This window comes from Sphaerodactylus townsendi, linkage group LG15 (assembly GCF_021028975.2).
Source record: "Sphaerodactylus townsendi isolate TG3544 linkage group LG15, MPM_Stown_v2.3, whole genome shotgun sequence".
NCBI lineage: Eukaryota > Metazoa > Chordata > Lepidosauria > Squamata > Sphaerodactylidae > Sphaerodactylus > Sphaerodactylus townsendi.
In genome coordinates, this window is record NC_059439.1 from 5,140,195 (window position 1) to 5,152,980 (window position 12,786).

At 48.9% G+C, this 12,786-nt stretch overlaps 1 protein-coding gene across 2 annotated transcripts in view; it reads left to right on the forward strand.

Moving 5' to 3' along the window:
- Nucleotides 1-7,007: 7,007 nt before the first annotated feature.
- RUNDC3A (RUN domain containing 3A) overlaps nucleotides 7,008-12,786 on the forward strand; it is a 31,305-nt gene continuing 25,526 nt past the window's right edge. For both annotated transcript variants that reach the window (XM_048517141.1, XM_048517142.1), the window contains exon 1: nucleotides 7,008-7,386. In XM_048517141.1, coding sequence (XP_048373098.1) covers nucleotides 7,280-7,386 — 107 coding nt within the window. In that variant the 5' untranslated portion in view covers nucleotides 7,008-7,279. The remainder of the gene's footprint in view (nucleotides 7,387-12,786) is intronic.

Below are 12,786 nucleotides of genomic sequence, written 5' to 3' on the forward strand. Positions count from 1 at the left end.
GTAATGCCCATTGGGCAAGGTGGGCAGCTGCCCAGGGCATCACCTTGTGGGGGGCATCAAAATGCTGGGTTCGTTTTTGGGTATTTTTAGTGGTTTTCCATTTTTGGCCTGCAGGGGCGCAGTTTTTAGGCTAGTGGCACCAAAATTTCAGCATATCACCAGGAGACTGTCCTTATGATGCCCCCCAAGTTTGGTGAGGTTTGGTTCAGGAAGTCCAAAGTTATGGACTCCCAAAGGGGGTGCCCCTATCCCCCATTGTTTCCAACTTTGGCCCCCCTGAACCAAACTGCACCAAACTTTGGGGGTATCATTAGGGAAGTCTCCTTATGAGACCCTGAAAGTTTTGAGACTGTGCCTTCAGAAATGTGCCCCCCCCAGCCTGCAACCCCCATTGACAGCAATGCAGAAAACTCAATGCAGAACAAAGATTCTTGGGCAAATTTTGGGATGTTCTTGCAGGGAGGGCATTCTTGGATGTATCAACACCAAAATTTCAGGGTATCATCTGGAGACTGTCATGATGGCACCCCCAGGGTTTGGTGCAGTTTTGTTCAGGGGGTCCAAAGTTATGGACCCTCAAAAGGGTAGCCCCCATCTCCTTAACAAAGAATGGGGGATGGGGCACCCCCTTTGAGGGTACATAACTTTGGACCCCCTGAACTGCACTAAACATATGGACAGTTTCCAGAAATTTGGAACATCTCAGAAATTTGCCCAATAATCTTTGTTCTGCATTGAGTTTTCTGTATTGCTGTCCATGGGGGTTGCAGGCTGGGGGGGGGGGGCATTTCTGAAGGCACAGTCTCAAAACTTTCAGGGTCTCATCAGGAGACTCCCCCCAGGTTTGGTGCAGTTTGGTGCAGGGGGGGCAAAGTTATGGACCCTCAAAACTGTAGCCCCCATCTCCTATTAGCTCCCATTGGAAACAATGGGGGATAGGGGCACCCCCTTTGGGAGTCCATAACTTTGGACTCCTTGAACCAAACCTCACCAAACTTGGAGAGTAGCATAAGAACAGTCTCCTGGTGATATGCTGAAGTTTTGGTGCTGATATGTCTAAAAATGCACCCCCTGCAGGCACCAATGTCCTGGTGCAAAAAGAATTTGGTCGTGGTGGAGTGGCCGCCCATGGGGGGGGGCATCCAACTCAGGTTTTGCCCAGGGCTACAGTTTGCCCAGGGCTGCCTTGTTACGCCCCTGACTGAGCAGCCCTTTTGCCTTCATGGAACTAACCACAGTTTCTTGTGGGCTGCCAACTTTGGGCTGGCGAATCCCTGGAGATTTGTAGGGGATCCTAGGGTATGATGTCATAGCATCCACTCTGCAAAGCAGCCATTTTCTCCAGGGCAACAGATCTCTGTAGCCTGAAGATCAGTTGTACTTCTGGGAGATCCCCAGGCTCCGCCTGGATGATGGCAACCCTGGGACATAGGAGGAAGCAGCAGTGGGAAAAGACATGTAACACCCCCTTCCCCCAACACCACATATCTGATCAAATCAACTGCCTGGCTGATTTGTTTTTAATTAAAAAAAGAGATACTCTCCTGGTGACAAATCTCTCATATTATCACTCTAGGACTCCGTGGTGGTGAACCTTTGGCACTCCAGATGTTCTGGACTACAATTCCCATCAGCCCCTGCCAGGGGCTGATGGGAATTGTGGTCCAGAACATCTGGAGTGCCACTAAGTCCACTCTCAGAGTGGGGTAAAATGGCACATTGCCCTGAGCCCTCCGGGGGAGGGCGGTATACAAATCTAATAAACCATAAACCACATAAGGGCTAGAGCTAGGAAGGGGTGTGTGTTTCAGGCAAGAAGGTAAATGATCTTGGCAAAGACATAAAGACTTACATGGTTTCCAGGAAGGTTGCCAACTGCCTGGAGAAAAAAGATCCTGTTCTATTAAAAGAGGGGTCCTGGGATGTTAGTCACTAGGTAATGTTATTTACTGCCATGCCTGAGAGCTTCTACTGCCCATTTCCACACATTAGGCCTCCATTAAAAAAACAGGACATTTTTCTCCTGGTCTGTTGGCAACTGAACAACAGGTAGAGTGGTTGGAGATCTCCTGGGATTGCAACTGTTCTCCAGGTGACTGAGATCAGTATATCCCACTGTAGTCCCCTCCCCTTCCCAAACCATGGCTTCCTCAGGATTCAGCATAGTGTAACAGTTGGGACAGCAGTGTTGTGTAGTGGTTAGGAGCAGGTGGACTCTAATCTCGTGAACCGGGTTTGATTCCCTGTTCCTCCACATGAGTGGCAGACTCTAATCCGGTGAACCAGACTTGTTTCCCCACTCCGACATATGAAGCCTGTTGGATAGTCACAGTTCTCTCCAAACTCTCTCAGCCCCACCTACCACACAGTCTGTTGTGGGGAGAGGAAGGGAAGGAGTTTGTAAGCTGCTTTGAGACTCCTCATGGTTGAGAAAAGCAGGGTATAAATCCAGACTCTTCTTCTCCACCCCCCGCAAATCACCAGGTATTTCCCAACTTGGAACTGGCAACCCTTAACAAAGGGGTATTTTTTCACACAGTGGCTTCTCCTGCCGCTCTCTGCAGCATCCGTCAATCTCAGGGTGAAAGAGAGCCACAAAGAAGGCACTTGTTTCTGTGTGCTGAGTTTCATATGTTTGTTTAAACCAGGGGTGTCCAACTCTGGTGCCCCAGATGTTCATGGACTATGATTCCCATCAGCCCCTGTCAGCATGCTGGCAGAGGCTGATGGAAATCGTAGTCCATGAACATCTGGGGCACCAGAGTTGGACACCCCTGGTTTAAACAATAAGCAGCCAAGTCTTTGGCTCAAAGGCTTCTCAGTCAACTGAAAAATGCTACTTTCAAATCTGCCACTGTCTTTCAAAGCGAAGCTGCCATTGGAAGTTTTTGAAATTAATTGACTTAGCCAATGGAACTTTGCCTGGGCTATTTGAAAAAGAAAACACAAAAACGCACACACAGGAGGCTTTGGCGGTTGTTCTCATGGGAGTGGGTGGGTTTGGGTGGGGCCAGTTGATTCCCAAGGTGTACACGGTTAGGCCTATATCTCTGACGAGAAAATGGTGGCTTTATCTCTCAGTAGCCAGCCGGCCGGCCCTGACGGAAGGAAGGCTCCTCCCTGTCTGTTTCGCAGCTTGGAAATTCTGTGTTGCTAAAATTTAATTTGTCAAAGGAGAGAGGGTTAGAGAGTGTCAGACAAAGTACAGAGAGTCCCAGGTTCGAAACCTCATTATGCCATGGAAGCTCACAGTTGATTTCTCGGAGTCTAGCCTGTTGTGTTAGAGAACTGCCGTGAAGACAGATAAGGAAGCGAGGGAGGATGCAGGAGCCAACTGCCTGGAGGAAAGAAAAGCCCTTTTCCTGGGAACCCTAAGAGAATGGTGTTATTGGTCACATATTAGGTCCCTAGCAGGGAGGAAACAGACAAACAAATAAGCCAAGTGCTCATAAGGATCCGTGGTCATTGTTCACTGATTGTAGGACATGCCAGAAACATACATTTGTGTTATATGTTCCAGGATATAATTTTTTTAAAAGAGTTTGGGCGCAAGCTCTTTTTCATTGTAAACTCTGCATATTTGCCCATCTACCAAAATCTAAATCTTGACACATCATAGTTTCCAGCCTTTAACTTTTTCAAGCTAGTTTCTGTATCTTTCACAAAGAGCTCATAGGATGCAGCAGTCAAAGCACTGGGCTAGGATCTGAGAGACCCAGATTCAAATTCCCCCTTCTCCCCCACTTACTGGGTGACCTTGGGCCAATCAACCCTGACCTACCCCACAGGTCTATTGTGAGACAAAAATTGAGGAGAGGAGAAAAAATATCCCATCTTGAGCTCCTTGGAGGCAGGATGGAATAAATATGAATTAAATAAAATAAACAAAACAACAGTCTCATGCCATGAAGAGTTTGAGCAGCAGGTCTGTATTTCACAAAATGCAGAAAAGCATGTTTTCCTCATATCTGGACTCCTGGACTTGTACAATGGGAAGCCCCCTACTTTTGACCCATGGCCGTATCTGAGCCCCGGGGACTGTCTCCTTTCCCACCACCATCACCCACAAAAAAATCAGTTATTAAAGGAACATTGCCCAATTAGAGAAATGAAAGCAACGTGTACAGTTGAGTAACTAACCTGTATGTTGTATGATAAAAAGTTGGCTGTGTATTGTCGAAGGCTTTCATGGTCGATAGCTGGGGAGCTGAAGGTTGGGTCAAGAGTAGCATTCTTCCTGGCTTCTCTGCATCTTTGGCTGGCATCTTCAGAGATCCTCTGAAGATGTCAGGCACAGATGCAGGCAAAACATCAGGAGAGAATGCTACTAGAACACGGCCATACAGCCCGGAAACCACACAGCACCCCAAAAGTTGGATATGTTTGATAAATGGAATGGTATTTGGAGTAAGAGAGTGAATTTGAACCCAATAACATTTGTATGATTTGTTCATTGAACTCAAGATAACCTTCCTTTTTACTGAATAGTTCTTTTACTTGGAAAAATAAAAAAGAAAGGAGAAAAAAAGATAAGAGAAAAGAAAAGATATTTAGATATTGTGTCCAAAACCACCAGAAGAGAACAGTAGTGAGCAAGACCAATGTGTTTATTCAGCAAATCCCCAACTGCATGGAAAATAGATACATGCCCCTTTCATAAAAAATAAATACATGTCCCTTTCCTTTCACTAAGGGGTCATTAAGGAGGAACTATTTTTTCCTAATAAAAATCTTTTATGGATATCTTTAATTATATCATAAAATGGATATTACCTTTAATTTTTCCAGAATGTGTGTGATGGGGGGTGGGTTTCTTCATACTTTGTAGGGTAAAAGTCATCTTAATTTTTCAGGAACCCATTTTAATTGTCAGGCAGTGGCAATGCACAATTAAAAGCACTGTGCGCTTTCAGAGACACTGTTCTCTGGCTAGCTTATGTATGTACAACAATAGTCCCGTTATTTATTTTAGACATTCCTGTTCTCCTTTTCTACCCAAAGCAGCTTACAACACCATTCCCTACTCTTCCAGTTTATCATCACAACAACAACCCCGTGAGATAGACTGGGCGGAGTGAGATTGGCCGGGCCAAGATCGCCCAGTAAGCTTCTGCAGCAGGGTGGGGATGAATACAAGAAACTGCCATCTACTCAGTCAAACCCTTGAGTGAAGAAGAGCGAGATTTTTCAATTTATACCCCACCTTTCTCTCCTGTAAGGAGACGCAAGGTTACTTATACACTCCTTTCCCTTCCTCTCCCTAGAACAGTTGACACCTTGTGAGGTAGGTGGGGCTGAGAGAGTTCTAGGAGAACCATGACTGGGCTGGCCCAGCAAGGTCACCCAGCATGTCACCCAGAAGGCTGCATGTGGAGGAGTGGGGAAACAAATCTGGTTCACCAGATAGGAGTCCGCTGCTCATGCGAAGGAGTGGGGAATCAAACCCGGGTCTCCAGATTAGAGTCTTGCGCCCTTAACCACCACACCACACTGACTCTCCTGGTTGGTCTATGAAGGTCACTGTTGTGTACTCTGAGTGGAAGCAGTTCTCTAGAGCACAGGTGTCAAACTTGCGGCCCTCCAGATGTTGTGGACTACAGTTCCCATAGTCCCCTGCCAGCATGATGCTGGCAGGGGATGATGGGAGCTGTAGTCCACAACATCTGGAGGGGCGTGAGTTTGACACCTATGCTCTAGAGCCGTGGTGGCAAATTGTAGTAGGAGGGAAGGTTATTGTAAGCTGCCTTGAGATTTTCGGTCTTACCCTCAGCATCTTTGTCTGTAAATGTGGAGCACGAATCCTTTTGCAAGGATGAATGAATGAAGGCTGATAAAAGAAAACCCCACTCCTGAGAGTGCACAAGTCTCTGTTTATGTACACACACATACTGGAATGTGCTTGCAAAAAGATTATTAAAATGTTATAAGAAGTATCTGGTAGACTAGGGGTGGCCAGCCTATGGCGCTCCAGGTGCTCATGGAATTGGCCCTGCTGGCAGGGGCTGATGGGAATGGTAGTCCATGAACATCTGGAGTGCCATAGGTTGGCCAGACTCTCCTGCGGAACATCTGTCATTGTTCTGGTTTCAGAAATCAATGAAATTAACATGAATTTCAATTGCCAAATCGAGAAGCATCTTAAATGCTCTCCTCCCAGCTGTAGGCTCAGTGAAGGACCTTGGTTAAGCCACTTACAACTTTAATTAGTGAGGTGGGGCAGTGTGATGTAGTGGTTACAGTATCAGACTAAGATCTGGGGAGATCCATGTTCAACTTGCCCCTCCTGAGGTGACCTTGGGCCAGCCACTCACTCTCAGCCCAACCTACCTCATTGTGTGGATCAGATGGAGAAGGGATATATATGTATGCCATCCAGAGTTCCTTGGAGGATGGGTGGTACTCAAAAGTGGGAGCCAGATAAACAGAGGAGGGCTGGGATTTGGGGGTGCCGTTCATGGAAGCCCGCACGTGTACACACATGTCGACCAAGAGGAAATCTTGACCCGGTTCTGAAATAAATCCATTCATTTCAGTGCAAATTGAGCTGAGAATCTTCCCAATGAATTTGGCTCCACCATTTATTCTTGGCAGGAGGCCCTACCTGGATTTTCTACACCAGCCTCCCAAATATCTGATGAGGGTGGGATGTGTGTGTGTGTGTGCGCGCGCGGGGGGGGGGGGCGTGCCTTGATCCTTGCTGCCACATTTATGAAATGGAAACATACCCAAAGAAGCCCCCCCCCCCCGGAAAGGAGGAGACTTTGCGTGCAAACCCCCTCTGGCATAAAAAGAGGCGTCGCTCTCCTGGGGCAAGGGGGGGTCACTGCCTTGCGCCCCCAGCTTCTGCCCCCCTTGCTGCCCCCTCCCCTCGCCCTAAGGTCACCCTTTCATTTCCTGCCTCTTTGATCCTCCCCCCTCCCCCCCGCCCCAATCCTGCATCACGTCATTGGCCGAGGGGGCCGGCTTCCGAGGAGGCGGCGGCGGCAGCGGCGGGGGGGAGGGGGGCGGCGGGCATCAGCACCACGGAGAGCTCCCCGCGGGCCCCTCTCGCCACCCAGGCAGGGGGCTGGAGCTGATTTTGGGCCGGGAGAGCGGCGGCCGCTACCTCCGAGCCATCCGGTCGTGGAGGAGGCTCACGCAACGCCTGGTCTTCTGGGGGAGGGTGGGCAGGCGAGGCAGGGGCAGGGGAGGGGGTGGTGGGGAGGAGGAGGCGGCGGCGGCGGCGGCGGAGGAGGAGGCGAGGGCCCACCGGGGGGGATCCAGGTCGCCTCTCCCCTGGATGGACCCCAACTGCAGGCAGTCCAGCATGGCGTTGGCCCTCTCGTCCAAGAAAGCCTCTTCCAGGAACGTGGCGGTGGAAAGGAAGAACCTCATCACGGTCTGCAGGTAAGAGCCCGGAGCCCGGGAGTGGGTTGTGCAGCCGGGTGTGCTGGGTGGCTTCCCCAAGATGGAGAGGAGGCCGGATGGCTGGACCAGATGCAACCGGCAGGGAAGGTTTGGGATGCTCACAACAGTTCCAGATCTTTGCAAAAGGGAGACAGGCTCGTGGGCTTCCCTTGAATCGCCTCGCCATGGTCTGCGTTGGGTTGGGTTGCGTTCATCTGGGGAAGCCAGCCAGCCAGCCAGCCTGCCTGCCTGCCTGCCTGCCTGCCCGCAGGAAGCTCACCTTTTCCCCTCCCCAGCTGAACAGACTTGCAAATGAATCTGGGGATGCTGAGGCAGCTGATTCAAGTGAACAGGTTGGGGGAAGAGCTGAGTGCGGAGGGATGGAGCACAGATGCCCAGTGAGGCAGGGAAGGGTAGAAAACGAAACAGGGGACAGCATGAATATGTTGGAGGAAGAGAAGGAGCCAGCACGTCAGGGACTTGTGAGGCTCAAAGGGGTGTCGGAAGTAAAAGGCAAAGAAGGCCCAGATTGAGCTAAAAGCCTGGAGCCTGGACTCTGCGCTTTGGTGGTGCTTCCAGGGTCAGTAAGAAGGAAGGACATGGAAAGAAACAGTAAGGAGTTTGTTCAATAGTGTAGCTCAGGGTTCCCCCCAATTAAGCATGGGAAAGGATGGGCAATGTAGCAGTGTAGCAAGTGAAGAGCTTCTTCCCCACTTCCAGAGGGCTTGGGGGAAGGATTCATTGCTAGTTGTTTCTCTTTGGGACTCCTCCTTTGCTTCCAAGACCTGATTGGCAGGCTGGGGCAGCAAATCAGTGGGTGGAAATGCAGCCCAGACAATTTCATGAAGGTGGAACATTTGGGTGAGGGGTAGGGGTAGGGGTGGGGGTGGCAAAATAAGCCCAGCAGTTCAGTTGTTGCTGCAAATGGTTATTCATTGGGTGGTGAGAGCAGAGAAGGTGGAGAGGCTGAGTCCAGTTTGGGGTTGCTTTCCCACCCATCCACTTGCCAAGCAGCGAGGTGAAGCCCTTTCCCAAGATGAAGGCCGGCATCCAGCTGGGGAGACGTGAGGGTTGGGAAGTGACGTCACCGGAGAGAGCATCCTCGAAGGTAGGGGAGGAAGGAGGGACGCAGGCTGAGGTTGGGCTGCCGTAGCAACCACCTTTCTCCAACAAAAGGCAGCCAAGCGTGGTGAGGGACCGTCTGCTGCTGGGGAGCCAGGCCTTGCCATTTCCACCGCGTTTTCACGCCAGAGTTGCTGAGGCAAAGATAGGGTGACCCAGTTTAAGGCTGGCTTTTTTTGTCCATCTACATTTGTCAAAACCATTAAAAATTATTAGGTGGGGAAGAGTTGAAGGGCCTGCTGGGTTTACTGCTCAAGCTTAAGAGCTCAGTCCAGGTTGGGGATTTTCCTATTCCTTGGTAGGGGGTTTCATATCAAAAGAACATCCACAACATGGCTCAAAGAAGCATGAATAACAATTTTTCTGTAACCACTGCCTCCCACCTCATTATAAAAAGAGGCACGTTGGTGTTAGCAAACAGAAATTCCATTTACAGTCCAAACAATTTGTTGTCAGTAATTTTTTTGTCTTTGTTAGAAGAGCACAACACGCACCACAAACAGAAAAGGGTGAGGAAGAAATCCAGTCCTTTTAAAAAAAAGATGGAAAAGATGGAAAAAAATATATTTCCCTTTATATCTTCAGGTTTCAAAAAAAGTCTGTAAAAATGACTGAATGGCATCGTTCAGTTGGTTTTATTCTGTGTGTAATTTGTGTGTGTAAAGAAGTAGAGAAATAGAATATTTGTGTGTATAAGACCACAGAAAAAGACTGTTTGGGGCGGCAAAACACATTTGCTCTTTCATGATTTTCCATGCAAATACTTACTTATCATATCTTGTGTATCTATTAATGAATAATTGTTTTATTTGGATCACATGTGTCTTAAATAGACACAAACTTTTCCTCAACTTTCCAACCTTATATGAAGGCAGTGAATTCCATCAGCAGCAATGGGGCAGTCCGCCAGGGCCCTGGGCCTCCATCTTGCTTTGGTCAGTCAGAATTTCTTTCCTGCCATAAGACATCACCCAGTAGGACCGGGCAGGAGCCACTGGTTATGGTATTATTGCTTTACCTGGTGAAGGAGACTTGGCTTTATCCTGACACACTTTGAGGGACCAGTTAACCAGGATGTCAGCTATTTTCTTTTAAATTAAGTAGGTTTCTTCCTCAGGCCTCCAGCAACCTGGATGCAACTCTGGTCAGCCCACCTTGGCAAATAGCAAAGCTGGAGAAGATATAGAAATAGAAAACTAAAAGGAGAAGAGAGGGAGACAGCTTGTCTCTCAAATCTAGGCACCTTTTAAGTATTTGAGGGGTATTTTTACGAGTGGAGAAATCCAGCTGTGGTTGGCCTATATGACCATGGAAGAAACATTGTTCACATTCTCAGAATACACATCTTTGTGGTAATATCCAGAAACTCCAATGACCCTGACAGGCTTCTGGCTGCTGTGCGAGCTACCACTTGTCCTTTTGACCTGTGCCCTTCCTGGATGGTGAAAGCCAGCGGAGAGGTGCTTCGGAGCCACCTGTTGAAGATAATCAAAAGCTCCCTTGAGCAAGGAGTTTTTCCAGGTTGGCTTAAAGAGGCAGTGGTCTATCCGCTTCTGAAAAACCTTAGCTCGATCCTTTAGATTACCGCCCAGTCTCGAATCTTTCGTTTCTGGGAAAGATAATTGAGCGGGCAGTTGCAGACCAGCTCCAGAATTTCCTGGTTGACACAAAGGCATTGGATCCCTTTCAGTCCGGTTTCCACACTGGTCATGGGACAGAGATGGTCCTGCTCGCCATTGTGGACAAGCTCCGGCTCCAGCTAGACCGAGGCGACTTGGCACTGTTGATGCTGTTAGATCTCACCACAGCATTCGATACAGTAGACCATGACCTTCTGGTCTGCCCCCCTCGCCGAGATCGGGATTCGTGGGACAGTCTTGGATTGGCTGTCTGGGGATGGCAGTTAGCAGCGGGGGGAAAGAACTCTACACGACACCCCATGATATGTGGGGTGCTGCAGGGAGCGATCCTCTCCCCGTTGCTATTTAATATTTACATGCGCCCTCTAGCTGGGTTAGTCCGGTGCTTTGGGCTGTAGAGTATGCTGATGATACCCAGCTCGTGTTCTCAGTGGCAGGTTGTCCAGCCTTCGCCCCGGGGGCTCTCCAGCATTGTTTAGAGGCCATGAGTGTCTGGTTGAAAACTAGTCAGCTGAAGCTGAATCCAGCAAAGACGGAGGTCCTGTGGGTGGGCCGGGGAGCGAGACCGGTTGACTTCTGCCTGCTGATCCTTGATGAGGAGACCTTACATCTGGCCTCATCGGTTGGTAGCTTGGGGTCATGTTGTTGGAGGGTTGGAGGCCTGAGCTGCCTTTTACCATCTCTGTCAGGTGAGACGGTTGGCACCGTACCTCTCTCCTACTGACTTGGCCACAGTGATCCACACAATGGTCACCTTTAGAATGGATTATTGTAACTCGCTATACGCTGACCTTCCTTTGGCTCTGACCCGGAAATTAAAACTTGTTCAGAATACAGCAGCTAGGCTCCTCTCAGGTGCGCATAGTGGAGACTGGATTACTCTGGTCCTGTATCAACTCCATTGACTGCCAATTGAGTTCCGGATCAGGTTCAAGGTGCTTGTGTTGACATTTACGGTTGTGAGTGGTCTTGGACCTACATATTTATGGGACCGCCTCTCCCCATATTGCCCCTGTAGGCCCCTCTGTTCATTGGAGGGAAACTGCTGGTAGTTCCCAGCCCTAGACAGGTTCGGCTGGCTACTACAAGGGCCAGGGCTTTCATGGCCCTGGCCCCCACCTGGTGGAATGAGCTCCCCAACGAGATCAGGGCCCTGCAGGACATTGGTGAGTTCCGCAGGGCTTGCCAGACTGAGCTCTTCCGCCAGGCTTTCATATCTTGCCAGCTGGTCTGACCGGACCATCTAGACCCCCATGGGAACCTATTGTAGGCTATTATTGCCATCTGTGTGCTTAATTTTTGCTGTAATTTTAATTGGTAGGTTTGCCGTTTACTTGGTTTTATATTGTGCTGTTTTATCTGTTTTTAAGCTGTGGTTTGCCGCTCTGAGCCCTTTTTGGGACGGGCAGGATAGAAGTCAAACAAACAAACAAATAAATATGCTGGATCTGATCTACAAGACAAACCAAGAGGGCCATTCTAAGCAGGTCTACGCAGAATCCCATGCAGAACTATTCAGTCAGGCTTACTTCCAGGAAAGTGTTCCTAGGATTGCAGTGAAAAAGAAGTTTCTTTCTTTCTTTCTTTCTTTCCTTTCTTTCTTTCTTTCTTTCTTTCTTTCTTTCTTTCTTTCTTTCTTTCTTTCTTTCTTTCTTTTATGAAATTCATTGCTGTAAGGACACAGGTCACTTGAATTTATTACTTTGAAAAATCTGATAGGATCCTCCCATTCCATCATAGATAACTGTTGGCCACTGTCCCATCAACTCAGTGGAAAGATTAAAATAAGGTTTTAAACGGACTTGGTAAATGCCGAGAAGTGCAGCTTCTGTGTGCAATCCAGCAAAAGCACTTAAAACTAAGCAAGTCCTAAGGAGCTCTCCTTAGAAGCCTACTCAATGGGTTTCCTTCCAGGAAAGTGTTTTTAAGATTACACTGGCAGTCCTGTTCCCTGGCTCCTGATGAGATTCACACATGACTAATGACTGCTGGATTGAGGCCTGTGAAACCAGAAAAGACATCACATCCTGGATACCCAGACTTTTAGGCCTTGCCTGCCAGCCTCCCTGGGCTTATTGTTAAAAGTTTTCGCAGCCAGAATCAACAGGCTACTGTGGCTGTTCTGGGCTATGTGGCCATAATGCACAGGACCACATAATAAACATGAGCTTGGAAAACTCACAACAGCCAACAGAATGCAGAGTTAGGTAGAATGTTGGTCTAACCCCACCTTGCAGTCTTAGTGGCATTCTTTCACAAGCTTCAGTAACACCAGCTGGAACAATACTTTTAACTGCCTTGAGATGACCGTTCCTGGGGCGCTGTTCACACGGCTGCTGCCTCCAAAATGAGGCAACACAGTGCTTCCCCCCCCAAAAAAAAACTGGCAGGGAAACGCTGTTTTTCAAACTCTCGGTGCAAACGGCATCAGGTTGGAGGCGCTACCTGTTTTTTAAAAACTTACCTTCTCTCCCTGTGCAGCTCCGCAGGGACAAGGAGGCTCGCCCATGCTGCCCTCCAATCCCCAGGGCATCGCCTTGGCCACAAGGGCATGTCTCCTCGTCCCTGCGGCACTCCGGATGATGTTTCCCTGAGACAACCCCACCCCCCTTCCTGTGTTCGTGCATTAGTGATTCGT